The following is a 13,233-nucleotide window of genomic DNA, read 5'->3' as shown; positions in this document are numbered from 1 at the left end:
CTTCTGCAAACTTCAGTTCCTAGCGCCCCTCACCCCATCCCGTCGCTGTTTCACCCCCTCCTCTGAGCTCCTGAAGGGCTGGCTGAGTCTTACTCCAAGCTGAAGCCTGGTGCCTGGCGTGTAGCGTTTACTGAGCGGTGTTTATTGAAGCAAACCCCAAAGAACAGCTCAAGGTACACTGCGTTGGGAGTCAAAACCCCAGGAGTCCAGGCCCACTTCTGCCACTAGTTGGCTAAGTGATCGCTTCCCATCCCTGAACCTTGGTTTCCTCATTTGGGGAATCGGAATTTGGACTAAATGTCTAAGGGTCCTTAGAAATTGGATTCCGGGTGCCTGGGTGGCTCAGCGGTTGAGCGTCTGCCTCCGGCTCAGGGTGTGATCCCGGAGTCCCGGGATTGAGTCCCACACCCAGGTCCCTGCAGGGAGCCTGCTTCTCCCTCTGCCTGCGTCTCTGCCTCTCTCCTTCTGTGTCTCTCATGAATAAATAAAAACCTTTAAGGAAAAAAAATTAAAGACATGCCACCCTGGTGCGTCTGGGTTGCTCCCTACACTAAGCGTCTGCCTTTGGCTCAGGTCATGATCTCCAGGTCTTGGGGTGGAGCTCCACAGCTGGCTCCCTGATCACAACAAGTTGGCTTCTCCCTCTCCCTCTGTGATCTCCCTCAAATAAATAAATAAAAATCTTAAAAAAAAAAAAAAGACAGTGAATAAAGCCAAGTGAATGGTGTTTCCCAAGCATCACTTCAATCTTTTTTTTGCCAAAAATAGATTTATTTTTCAGAGAGCATGCGCGGGTGCGTGTGCCGGGGGTGGGGGGTGGGGGTGTCGTGGCAGGACAGTGGGATAGGAATCTCCAGACTCCCAGCTGAGCATGGAGCCTGATATGGGACTGGATCCCAAGACCCTGAGACTGTGACCCGAGCCAAAATCAGGAGTTGGAGGCCCAGCCAATGGAGCCACCCAGACGCCCCACATCATTTCAATCTTAAGAGCAGAAAGATGAGGGGGGATCAGCGGCCAGAACACCTCTGTCAGAGCTGGTATAAGAAAGCACTTCTGGCTTATTGCACTTGCAAAAAAAATCAAGAGAAATACAGGCTACAAATCACCACTATAATCTTCAAGCTACAGTGTTTGTTTGGTTCACTCTTTGGCAGCAAAGTATAATAATGAGGCCACATTTGATAGCAGGTGCCACAGACAAGGGAGGCGAGTTATTTGGGCCCAAATGCTGAACCTGACCAACTGATTTCTGTCATTTTGTGGCCCTTCACTAGACAGCCCAGAATCCATTTAAGGAGATACTCTTAGTGGATGATCCCCACCTAGAGTCTCAGTAGACAGATAATAGACCTAAAAATCCAGAGACTTAGGGATAGATTAGGTGTCAATGTCTTCCACATCCTTATCTGTACTGCCTGCCCTCTTCCTCTCCAGAACTAGTTCTCCTAACAACTAAGGGAGGCCTGTGCACAGCTAAATGCAGACTAGAGGTGCATACAGTTTGAAATCACAACTGTGGCTTTCCTCGGTTTCATCACAGGACGACATGATGTAAAGAAATGCTCAAAGTATGAACACCACCTCCCTCTTCTGTAAGCCCTGCCCTGCAGCATGAGTTCAATGGAGCACATCCACTGCAGGTATTTTAGGCCACCAGCCCATCAAAGGTTAAAATAGATAAAAGATGGGAGATAGTGACTAACAATTTAGTTTTCTCACCTAGAGGTCCTGTGGTCACCTGGGGGGGGGGGTACACACACATACACACACACACACACACACACACACACACACACGGGGTATTACTGTCTCTCTAGGAGTTAGACATTCAAATCTTTGTACTACTGGGTTATGTCTAGTGTTGAAATGCATCTTTTTTAAAGATTTTATTCATTTATTCATGAGAGACACAGGAGAGACAGAGACACAGGCAGAGGGAGAAGCAGGCTCCATGCAGGGAGCCCAATGTGGGACTCGATCCTGGGACCCTGGGATCACACCCTGGGCTGAAGGCACCCAGGGATCCCATGAACATGCAACTCTTCAAGTAGTCAGTACACTCGTTTGAATAAAATGATTGCTGTCACTGCTCTCCACTAAAACAAAAATCAACACTTCAGTGAATCCTGTGTTAGATGCAGAATGCATGAAAGTTGAAGGTACAATCTCAGTTTTAAAAGCATTCCACCTGGGGCCACCAGGCTGGCTCAGTGGGAAGAGCATGCGACTCGTGATCTCAGGGTCGGGAGTCTGAACCCCACATTCGGTGTAAAGACTCATGATCTCAAGGTCATGAGTCTGAACCCCACATTCGGTGTAGAGATTACTTAAAAAATAATAATAATAATAAAAACCTAATAAAAGCATTCTACCTGGAATTTAACACAATAGGAATCATCCATAAAAAGAACCAGAAAAAAAGGACTACTTTTTCTGTGTTCTCCTAGCAATCTCTGAAGGAATGATGTCTTTTTAAATACATTCCTATCTATTCCAATAGTAACAACTGCCATTTATGACACGTTGGGCAGTGGGCACAGGGACAGGTACTTGCTGAATAGAATAGATAATTCTATCTATAATTTTAAGCCTCAGTTGCCTTCTAGTTTTTTTTTAAGGTGATAAACCCACATTGGGTGAATGGCTTGAGCTTGTATAGTATCCATGGAAAAAAATATAAAGCCTTAGATTTTACTTTTTGTTTTTATTATGTACTACATTAATACATTGCATAACCTTCTAGAAGGGGTAGATGAACCATAACCGAGGTATTTTCCATCAATCAGGAAAATGCTTCCTTAATCGATATTCTCCAAACCCTGAAAAACAGTATAAAAAGGAAAATGTGAGAATTCTGTTGCCCCCACAGATGGACAAGCACAGACATACCTCAGAGATACTGTGGGATCACTTCCAGACCACTGTAGTAAAGTGAGTCAAAGGACTCATTTTCAGTTGTCTAGTGCATATAAAAGTTATGTTTATACGATGCAGTAGTCTATTAACTGTGTGATAGCATATGTCTAAAAAAACAATGTGCACACCTTAATTTTAAAGTTCCTTAGTAGGGGATCCCTGGGTGGCTCAGCGGTTTAGCGCCTGCCTTTGGCCCAGGGTGTAATCCTGGAGGCCCGGGATCAAGTCCCACGTCGGGCTTCCTGCATGGAGCCTGCTTCTCCCTCTGCCTGTGTCTCTGCCCCTCTCTGTCTCTTTCTACGTCTATCATGAATAAATAAATAAAATATTTAAAAAATAAAGTTCTTTAGTGCTAAAAAATGCTAACCATCATCTGAGTTTTCAGTGAGTCGTAAGCACTGATTGCAGATCACCAAATAAAGATCAGCAAATAAAGTAATAATAAAAGGTTTGAAATATTTCGAGAATCACCAAAATGTGACACAGAGACATAAAGTGAGCAAACACCGTTGGAAAAATGGTGCCAACAGACTTGCTCCATGCAGGGTTGCCCCAAACCTTCAATGTGTAAAAAACACAGCATCTGTAAAGGCCAAAAAAATGAGCTATGCCTATACTCTTACTTCCAGTGTCAGCAAATGGCATTCTCTATTAAAGAAAGTACTTTCACATCCCACATTTCTCCAACTGCAACAATAAACTGAACTGAATTTTATAATCATCGAAGTAAAAAGAACGACCTATGATGATTTCTAGTCTCCATTTTCTGACAGCACCAAACATCCCTTGATATGTAAAGTCTCCCCCCTCCCAGCAGAATTAAGACCAAGTTACCATCTGGATCCTTCGGAGATTAAGGACAGTAAGGTAAAACCATCAAAAAAAAAAAAGTAACAGCCACCCGGAGGAAGATACTATTAACCTCATTCTATTTTTTTTTTACAGATGAACAGATGGAGACTCAGCTTCAAAGTAAGGAAGGAGCAGAGTTAGAATTCAAGGTCAGGGACCCCCAACTCCCTAACTCTTGCCCCACAAGCATGACACTGTTTATACTGAAGATTCACTCTCTCTGTACTTAGTTCACAACCAAATACTTCAGAAACTAGAGAGTAAAAGATTCATCAGGGATGACATTTCTTCCAAGTGTTAAAATAACACAGTCCAGGTATTTTGTTTACGATTACAGGCAGAACCGTCTTAAGAGAAATGAAAACTGCCTAGTCCTAGGAGCCACTCTATAGAAATTCTGATTTGGAATCTTCACTTTATCTCATATGGCCAGCTGATTCTGATGGTTATTCTTGGACCACACGGAGAAATACTGCTTCAGTTGAATAGATCTCTCAGTGTGTTCATTAGGTGATTCTCAAATAGCACTGTATGGAGAGGCAGATCAGCTAGGTGGGGTCCTTACAGTGTTATTTCATCACTCAGACCCTGTTTTCTCATCTATAAAATGAAATTAATATTAACCTAGGTTCACTGTGAAGAATAAACAAGGAGGAAACATTAAAAACTACATTTTTTTTTTTTTTACAAAAAATAACAGAGATGGACTCCTACATGATCTAAGAACATACTATCAGGTTTAATCATATGAAAATGCTACCGCTTGGCCATTTCTGACCTACAAAAACGGCAATTCCACAGGATTTAATAAAATTTAAAATCATAGTAATCATAGTAATACCATATGGTATTGGGTGCAGGAACTGGCAAACTCAATGGAGTACAAAAGAGGGTATTCATGAAAGAAGATCATGTGAATATGGAAGTTTAGTTTACTAGAATGGTATTTCAGATAAAAAGTGGATTGTTCTATAAGTGGATAATTGTGACAACTGACTATCTTGGAAAAAAGTTAAATCCTGTGATTTTACATTATACCCCCAAAATGACCTGTAGATGGGTCAAAGCACTAAATGTAAAATAATAATAATAATAATAATAATAATAACAATAATATTTGGAAAAATCTTGAGTAGTGAAGCCATTTGTAAGCAAGACATAAAACCCAAAATCCTGAATGACAAAATATGATAAATTGAGCACCAAAATTAAAAACTATCTGATGAAAGACATCATAAAGAAGACAGAATGGTAAAAAAGATTTTCCCCATATAAAACAGACAAAAGATTAATAACCATAATAAAGAACCCCCATAAAAAACAGCAACAGAACAGACAAAGCCCATATGTAGACAATCCACAGAATAAAAAATACAAATGATCACTAAGACAAGACAAATGCAAATTAAATTAGCTCTGTAAAACATCTGGCAAAGCATTACCAGAACCCATCTCAACCCTGACAGATGATTAGTATCAAAACCATCTTACCTTTGACACATAGTAACGATTAACTCCAGAGACTCGCCTATCTCTTTGCATCAAACTCCACTGATATGGATAATAGGCAACCCTTTTTTCCTACAATTAAAAGAAATTATTATTGCACAATGTTTATGAAAATGAATGACCCAACAGAGAGCTATCGGAACTTATAAGTGACACCCTAGAAAAACGGGATCATCATTGAAACAAAAACCAAATTAAGAGCAGATCCTAAACATTTTTTTTATTGAAGTTCGATTTGCCAACATGAGAACAGATCCTAAATAAGATCGGACTATTAAACTTCAAAATTAGGATGGTAACCATGAGTTCTTATACTTTCTATTTTAACCAGCGCCTGTTTTTTTTCCTTCCTCCTTCCCTCCCACCTCCCTCTCCCTCCTACCCCCCCGTTTTAAAGACGTGACTACTTGTTTCCTTTTGGGACCCCAATGAGAAGAAACAACAGCGATAGATCACACGTGAAGATCACAAAACCAGAAAGCAAATACATTATAACCTGTAGTCAAGCGATAACGTGAAGGGCTAGGAGGAGAGGAAAGTTACGGTCCTGATGTGAAAAGCAGGATCTTGCGGCAAATTCCTAAAGGCTTGGGGAAAAGGGTGGTGGATAAAAAATGTCAAGGTAAAAACTTAATTAAGGGTAGGGAGGCTAAAGGCCGAGAAGCTACCAAGATGTGGATGTGAGAAATTACAATTTTAAAAAAAGGATCAGAGATCCGAGGGAGTGCAGGCAAGACTAAAGCGACGCCCAGGAGTTGGCCCACCTTCTCATCTACCTTTCCAGTTCCCAAACCTGCTCTGCCCACTCTTCGCCCAACAACTAGCTGCTTCTTGCTAGAGTAGAATGTGGTTTCTGTCGGGTTTCGTTCCGCAAGCCTCCGCTTTTAGGCGACACGAAGACAGCTCGACAGCTCCTCCGGACCCCAGTGGCCTCCCACCGCCCGTTTTGTAACGCCAGTCCGCGGAGTCGGCCGTCGGGCCGGAGAGGCCGCCTTACCTTGCCCCCGTTAGTGAACCTGTGGATGTGCGCCGTGGCTATGCCGGGGATGACCAAGCACACGGCCATGACGCCGATCCCGGGCAGAATCTCGAACCACATCGCACCGCGGTTGGCAGGGTCTAACCCTTAATTCCCCACCCCCGGCAAAGGTGACCGCGCCTCGGCTCCTTCCCAGTAGGCTCCGCGGCGGCCTCCCTGCGGGGCGGGGCCACGCACGTCCCCGGGAGGAAGCGACGGGGGCCGGCGGGGCTCAAGAGTGGCGCGTGCTCGCACCTTGGCGTTTTCGTCCTCCCGCAGTCAGCTTCGGGCCGCCCAGATTGCTCCGGGTGGCGGCCGAGCGCACTACGTTCTGTGACGTGAAGAGGCCCCGCGTGGCCGAGCGCGCCATTGCCTTCTGGAGCTCCAGACGCTAAGATGGCAGAGCAACTTTCTCCGGGAAAGACCACAGACCAGGTGTGCACCTTCCTCTTTAAAAAGCCTGGTGGACGAAAAGGGGCTGCAGGCCGCAGAAAGCGCCCGGTCTGCGACCAGGAGCCTGGAGACAGCAGCAGCAGCAGCGACGAAGGCAGCACTGTGGTTCGCCCCGAGAAGAAGCGGGCGGTCCACAATCCAATGATACAGAAGACTCGTGGCAGTGGTAAACAGAAGGCGGCTTACGGCGACTTGAGCAGCGAGGAGGAGGAGGAAAAGGAGGAGGAGAACGAGTCCGAGAGTCTTGGCGTGGTATACAAGTCCACCCGCTCGGCAAAACCCGTGGGACCGGAGGATATGGGGGCGACTGCTGTCTACGAGCTAGACACGGAGAAGGAGCGTGACGCACAAGCCATCTTTGAGCGCAGCCAGAAGATCCAGGAGGAGCTGAGGGGCAAGGAAGATGACAAGATCTACCGGGGAATCAATAATTATCAGAAATACATGAAGCCCAAGGATACGTCTATGGGCAATGCATCCTCCGGGATGGTGAGGAAGGGCCCCATCCGAGCTCCAGAGCATCTACGTGCCACCGTGCGCTGGGATTACCAGCCTGACATTTGTAAGGACTACAAGGAGACTGGCTTTTGCGGCTTCGGAGACAGCTGCAAGTTCCTCCATGACCGTTCAGATTACAAGCACGGGTGGCAGATTGAACGTGAGCTTGATGAGGGTCGCTATGGTGTCTATGAGGACGAAAACTATGAAGTGGGAAGCGATGATGAGGAAATACCATTCAAGTGTTTCATCTGTCGCCAGACCTTCCAGAATCCAGTTGTCACCAAGTGCAGGCATTATTTCTGCGAGAGCTGTGCACTGCAGCATTTCCGCACCACCCCTCGCTGCTATGTCTGTGACCAGCAGACCAATGGCGTCTTCAATCCAGCGAAAGAATTGATTGCTAAATTGGAGAAGCATCGAGCTGCAGAAGAGGGTGGTGCTTCCGATTTCCCAGAAGACCCTGATGAGGGTCCGATCCCCATCACTTAATTTTCCTATTATTCTCACACCTCAAAATAAATCTTTTGTTTGGAAATCTTAATTCATCGTGTCCTTCCTTTCTAGAGAAAGTGAAAGGAAAAGGCGGGTGGTGTAGTGGGGTCCTGGATGGACGGCTTGTAAAGCCTCCAGGTAGGTACAGTCTGGATTTTAACCTGTTATATATGCTGCCTGGGTGTAACATAAACTTTCAGAACCCTTTGGCATAAATTCAGGGGATGGGAGAAGTTCGACAAAAGAGCTAGCTAGAATTTGCTTAAAGTCAAGCAGTAATTGAAAGCAAGAACTGAATCTATTATATCACATTTCTGTATCACTTAATAGTATAGGAAAGTACCTCCATGCATTAGCTCCATTGCGAGCCTGTACTACTTCGAAGCCGGCCCCAGTTAAGCTGTGCGTTTGGGGGGTGGGGGGTGAGTGGGAGAATTGGGGGGGAAGGCTAGTAGACAGCACCCGAGTGCATGTATGGGAAATGGTCCTTGCTCTCTTTAAAAGCACAATAAATAAATAATAATAATAATAAAAGCACCATAGGTAGCCACCCTTCCATGAATGATTGAGAAGGCTTATGCTATGCTGCCCAGTATGATAGCCACTAGCTTCATGTGGCAGTTGAGTACCTGAAATGGGGCTGGTAGCCACTGTATTGGACCCTGAAATTCTAGACTGAACTTGTAAGCCAAATTCAGAGGGCAAAAACCTTGCATTTGATAATCCACTGTCTGAAACTGTGTTCTCACAGACTGTAAGACAGCTGATCATGTTAACCTATGTGCCTGTCTTCCCAACGAGTTTGTGAAATTCTCAGTGACTAACCCAGGGCCTGGCACATAACAAAAAAATAAACCCAAGATGTTTAGAAAGGGATATTGGGGCCAAAGCCTTGAATCCAGGCTGAGGAGCTTTGACTATATCCTGTAGGTAATGAGACAGCAGAGGTTTAGGGAGGGCAACACAATCAGACTTTTTTTTTTTAATGTTACTGTGGTTGCAGGCTATCGGATAGATAACAGGAAAATGGAAGACAAGAGGCTGGGAGGCCGGTTAGACCAAATGATGAATAAATTTTTATTGATCTGATTAGTATTTGTCCTGATCCCAGGACACAGATGCAATAATAAGTTGTGGGTTAGAGTTTTTAAATTTACTCATTAATCCACTCAAATATATTCTCTGAGCACCTCTTCTGTGTCAGGCACTGTGCTTGGCATAGAGGATATTAGCAAACAAGACAGACGGAGCTAGACATCAAACAGAGATAGGTGTGGGGCATGTGAGTGGCTCAGTTGGTTAAGCATCTGACTTTTCTTTAAGATTTTATTTATTCATTCATGAGAGACACAGAGAGAGAGGCAGAGACACAGGCAGAGGGAGAAGCAGGCTCCATGCAGGGAGCCCGATATGGGACTCAATCCCGGCACTCTGGGATCACACCCTGAGCCAAAGGTAGATGATCAACCGCTGAGCCACCCAGGCGTCCCAAGCATCTGACTCTTGATTTTGGCTCAGGTCATGATCGCAGCCTCCCAGCTCAGAAGAGATCTGCTTGAGCAGTTTAGCGCCTGTCTTCAGCCAGGGTGTGATCCTGGAGTCCCAGGATCGAGTCCCACATCGGGCTCCCTGCATGGAGCCTGCTTCTCCCTCTGCCTATGTCTCTGCCTCTCTTTCTGTGTCTCTCATGAATAAATAAATAAAATCTTAAAAAAAAGAAATATCTTCAAGTGAAAGGGAAAAAACCTGGTTGCTAGGTAAAGAATACATTGGGGCAGGAGGGTCAAGGGATGAAGCAGAGCGATCCATTAGAAGGCTACTGCTATCTCTCACTGTCCAGGTGAGAGATGATATTGGCTCAAATCAGGTAGTGGTAAGAAGGGGTCAGATTCTGGATGCATTTTGAAGGTGGGCTAGATATGGGGTATTACAAAGAGAAGAGTCAAGGTAATTCCAAGATTTTTTACCTGAGCAACCAGGTGGAAGGTGGTACCATTTCCTGAGATGGAAAGATGCACATACAGAAAAGCACATAAAACACAACTTTGCAGAATAACAAGTTATTATATAGGAACACTTGCATAACTACCACCTTGGTCAAGAAATGCAAAACTGATGACACTCAAGAACCACGTATGCTCTCCAAATTACACCTTTCTACCCCCAAACACAGAAGTAACCTCTATGATGACTTTTATGGTAATCAGTCCTTTGTTTTTTTCTGTTGACCCCACCTTCCTCTTTAAAGATTTTTTTTATTCATTTGACAAAGACAGTGAGCTAGCACAGAGGGAGCTTCAGCAAGGAGAGGGAGAAGCAGGCTCCCCGCTGAGCAGGGAGCCCAATGTGGGGTTCAATCCCAGGACCCCGGGATCATGACCTGAGCTGAAGGCAGATGCTTAACTGACTGAGCCACCCAGGTGCCCCTCTGCCTTCCTCTTTAGCTATTTATCTCTCCTTCCCTCTCACCAAACCAAGAATAATGTATAGAGCATGTCTTTCATTTTTCATCTCCCATTTACTCTTTTTTGTAACAGCTTTATTGAGATAAAATTCCTATCTCAGTGTGAATATATTCATAGTCACCATTTTAAAGTATACACATGAGTGGCTTTTAGTATATTCACAAGGCTATGCAACCATCACCAACCACTAAATAACTGATTAACATTTTCATAATGTATAGAATTGTTAAATCACTATATTGTACACCTAAAACTAATATAGCACCATACATTTATTCTAGAATTTTAAAAAAATTTTCAACACCCCAAAAAGAAACATATACCCATTAGCGGTCACTCTCCATCATTCCCCCTCATGTCCCACCCTTCACCAGTAACCACTAATCTGTCTCTATATTACCCTTTTCTGGACAGTTCATATCAGTGGAATCATATACTACATGGCATTTTGTTACTGCCTGATTTCACTAAGCATGTTTTCCAGGTTGATTCATGTTGCAGCATGTATCAATACTTTTCGTAATATGGCTGAATAATACTCCATTGTGTGGACATACTACATTTGGTTCATTCATTCACCAGTTGATGGACATTTGGATTGTTTCCACATTTTGGCTATCGTGAATAATGATGCTATGAACATTCATGTACACCTTTTCATGTGGACATAAGTTTCTGTTTCTCTTGGGAAGATACCTAGGATCAGAAATGCTAAGTCACACGGTAACTCTATTTATTATTGTATTTATTATTACTATTATTGTTATTATTGTAGGCTCTACACCCAGCATGGAGCCCAACATGGGGTTTGAACTCATGACCCCAAGATCAAGACCTGACTGAGCCATCCAGGCACCCGTTTAACTTTTTTTTCCCTGTTTAACATTTTTTAAAACATTTTTTTCTTAAGTGAAATTCACATAATATAAAATTAACCAGTTTAAAGTGAACAATCGGGCATCTGGGTGGCTCAGTTGCTTAAGCGTCTGACTCTATTTTGGCTCAGGTCATGATCTCAAGGTCGTGAGATTGAGCCCCACATTGGGCTCTGTGCTCAATGCAGAGTCTGCTTGTCCCTCTCCATCTGCACTCCGCCCCCCCACCTGTCGCTTGCTCTCTCTCTCACACACACAAATGAATAAATAAAATCTTAACGTGAACAATCCAGTGGCATTCAATAGATTCACAGTGTTGTGAAACTATCACCTATACATATATCCAAAACATTTTCATCGCCCCCACAGAAAACTCTACCCATTAAGCAAATGTTCCTCAAATATTCCTCATGTTCTCCTCCCCACATCCCCTGGCAACCACCAACCTGCATTCTGTTTCTATGGATTCAGCCATTTGAAATATTTCATATAAACATAATCATACGATATGTAATCTTTTGTGTCTGGCTTCTTTCACTTAATAATGTTTTCAAGGTTCATCCACATTGTAGCATGTTTCAGAACTTCATTTTTGAGGCTGAATAATATTCCTTTATCTGTATAAACATCAATTTTCTTTTTAGCCACTTATCTGTTGATGGACATTTGTGCATTTTCCACCTTTTGGCTATTGTGAAGAGTGCTACTCTGAAAATCGGTGTACATATATTTACTTGAGCACTTGTTTACAATTCCTCTGAGTATTCACCCAGGAGTGGAATTCCTGGGTCATTATGTTAAAGCCATATTTAACTTTTTGAAGAACTGCCAAATTGTTTTCCACAGAAGCTGCACCATTTTACATTCCCACCAGCTATAGAAGAGGGCTCTAATTTCTCCAAATCTTTGCTGACATTTGTTATTTTCCTTTTTAAAATTTTTAATTTATTTATTCATGAGAGGGGAAGAGACATAGGCAGAGGGAGAAGCAGGGTCCCTGTGGGAAGCCTGATGTGGAACTTGATCCCAGGACCCCAGGATCACAACCTGAGTTGAAGGCAGATGCTCAACCACTGAGCCACCCAGGTGCCTGTATTATCCCTTTTTAGTCATCCCAGTACATGTGAAGTACCACAGTTTGGATTTGGGCTTCCCTAATGACTAATGACAATATATGCAAGTATTTTCTCCAATTCTGTGGAGTTTTTTACTTTCTTTTTGGTATTCTTTGCTTTTTTTTTTAAGATTTATTTATTTATTCATGAGAAACACACAGAGAGACAGACAGGCAGGAGCCTGACATGGGACTCAATCCAGAGCCGAAGGCAGTGCTAAACTGCTGAGCCACAGGCTGCCCTGGTTTTTTTTAAATGTTTTTTTTTTTAATTTATTCAGGCATCCTGAAATTAAAACGTTTTGTAGGGGGATCCCTGGGTGGCTCAGCGGTTTGGTGCCTGCCTTCGGCCTGGGGTGTGGTCCTGGGGTCCCGGGATTGGTCCTGCATTGGGCTCCTTGCATGGAACCTGCTTCTTCCTCTGCCTGTGTCTCTGCCTCTCTGTGTGTGTGTCTCTCATTAATAAATAAGTAGAATCTTAAAAAAAAAATAAAACTTTTTGTGTTTCAAAGAATACCAAAAAGGACGCCTGGGTGGATCAGCAGTTGAGTGTCCGCCTTCAGCTCAGGGTGTGATCCCAAGGTCCTGGGATTGAGTCTCATTCTGGGCTCCTGCGGGAAGCCTGCTTCTCCCTCTATTTTTGTGTCTCTCATGAATAAATAAAAAAGTTTTTTTAATTGGGAAATGTAAGTAAGCCTTCCTACTATTTTGGATATTCTGGATCTCTTATAATTCTTTATGAATTTTTTAATCAGCATAATTTCCACAAATAAATTAGGGGAGATTCTGAAAGAGATTGCATTGAACCTATACAACAACTTAATAATACTAATATTAATTTTCTAATCAATGAACACAAGGTGTTTTTCTATTCGTTTTGTCTTTCTAAGATTTTGAGAGAGAGAAAGAGCAATCATGTGCACACATGTGCATGAGCAGGGGAGGGGCAGTGGGAGAGGGAGGAGCAGACTCCCCACTGAGCAGGGAGCCTGATGTGGTTGATCCTAGGATTCCAAGACCATCACCTGAGCCCAA

General features: G+C 43.6%; 2 protein-coding genes across 2 annotated transcripts; one reads left to right on the top strand and one right to left on the bottom strand.

The window, feature by feature from the left end:
- Positions 1–2,687: 2,687 nt before the first annotated feature.
- On the bottom strand, positions 2,688–6,543 carry NDUFA1 (NADH:ubiquinone oxidoreductase subunit A1). The gene is made up of 3 exons (XM_025986767.2): positions 6,278–6,543; positions 5,263–5,352; positions 2,688–2,822 (listed from the first exon to the last, which is right to left on the bottom strand). Exons 1-3 carry the CDS (start codon positions 6,377–6,379, stop codon positions 2,802–2,804), a joined length of 213 nt encoding a protein of 70 aa, XP_025842552.1. The 5' UTR covers positions 6,380–6,543; the 3' UTR covers positions 2,688–2,801.
- Positions 6,544–6,661: 118 nt separating this feature from the next.
- Positions 6,662–7,793, top strand: RNF113A (ring finger protein 113A). The gene has a single exon (XM_025986766.2). It carries the CDS (start codon positions 6,695–6,697, stop codon positions 7,739–7,741), a length of 1,047 nt encoding a protein of 348 aa, XP_025842551.1. The 5' UTR covers positions 6,662–6,694; the 3' UTR covers positions 7,742–7,793.
- Positions 7,794–13,233: the final 5,440 nt, after the last annotated feature.

The sequence above is a fragment of the Vulpes vulpes genome, chromosome X (assembly GCF_048418805.1).
Source record: "Vulpes vulpes isolate BD-2025 chromosome X, VulVul3, whole genome shotgun sequence".
Taxonomy (NCBI): Eukaryota; Metazoa; Chordata; class Mammalia; order Carnivora; family Canidae; genus Vulpes; species Vulpes vulpes.
Note: the sequence above shows the minus strand (reverse complement) of the source record. Positions and strands in the feature narration are given on the sequence as shown.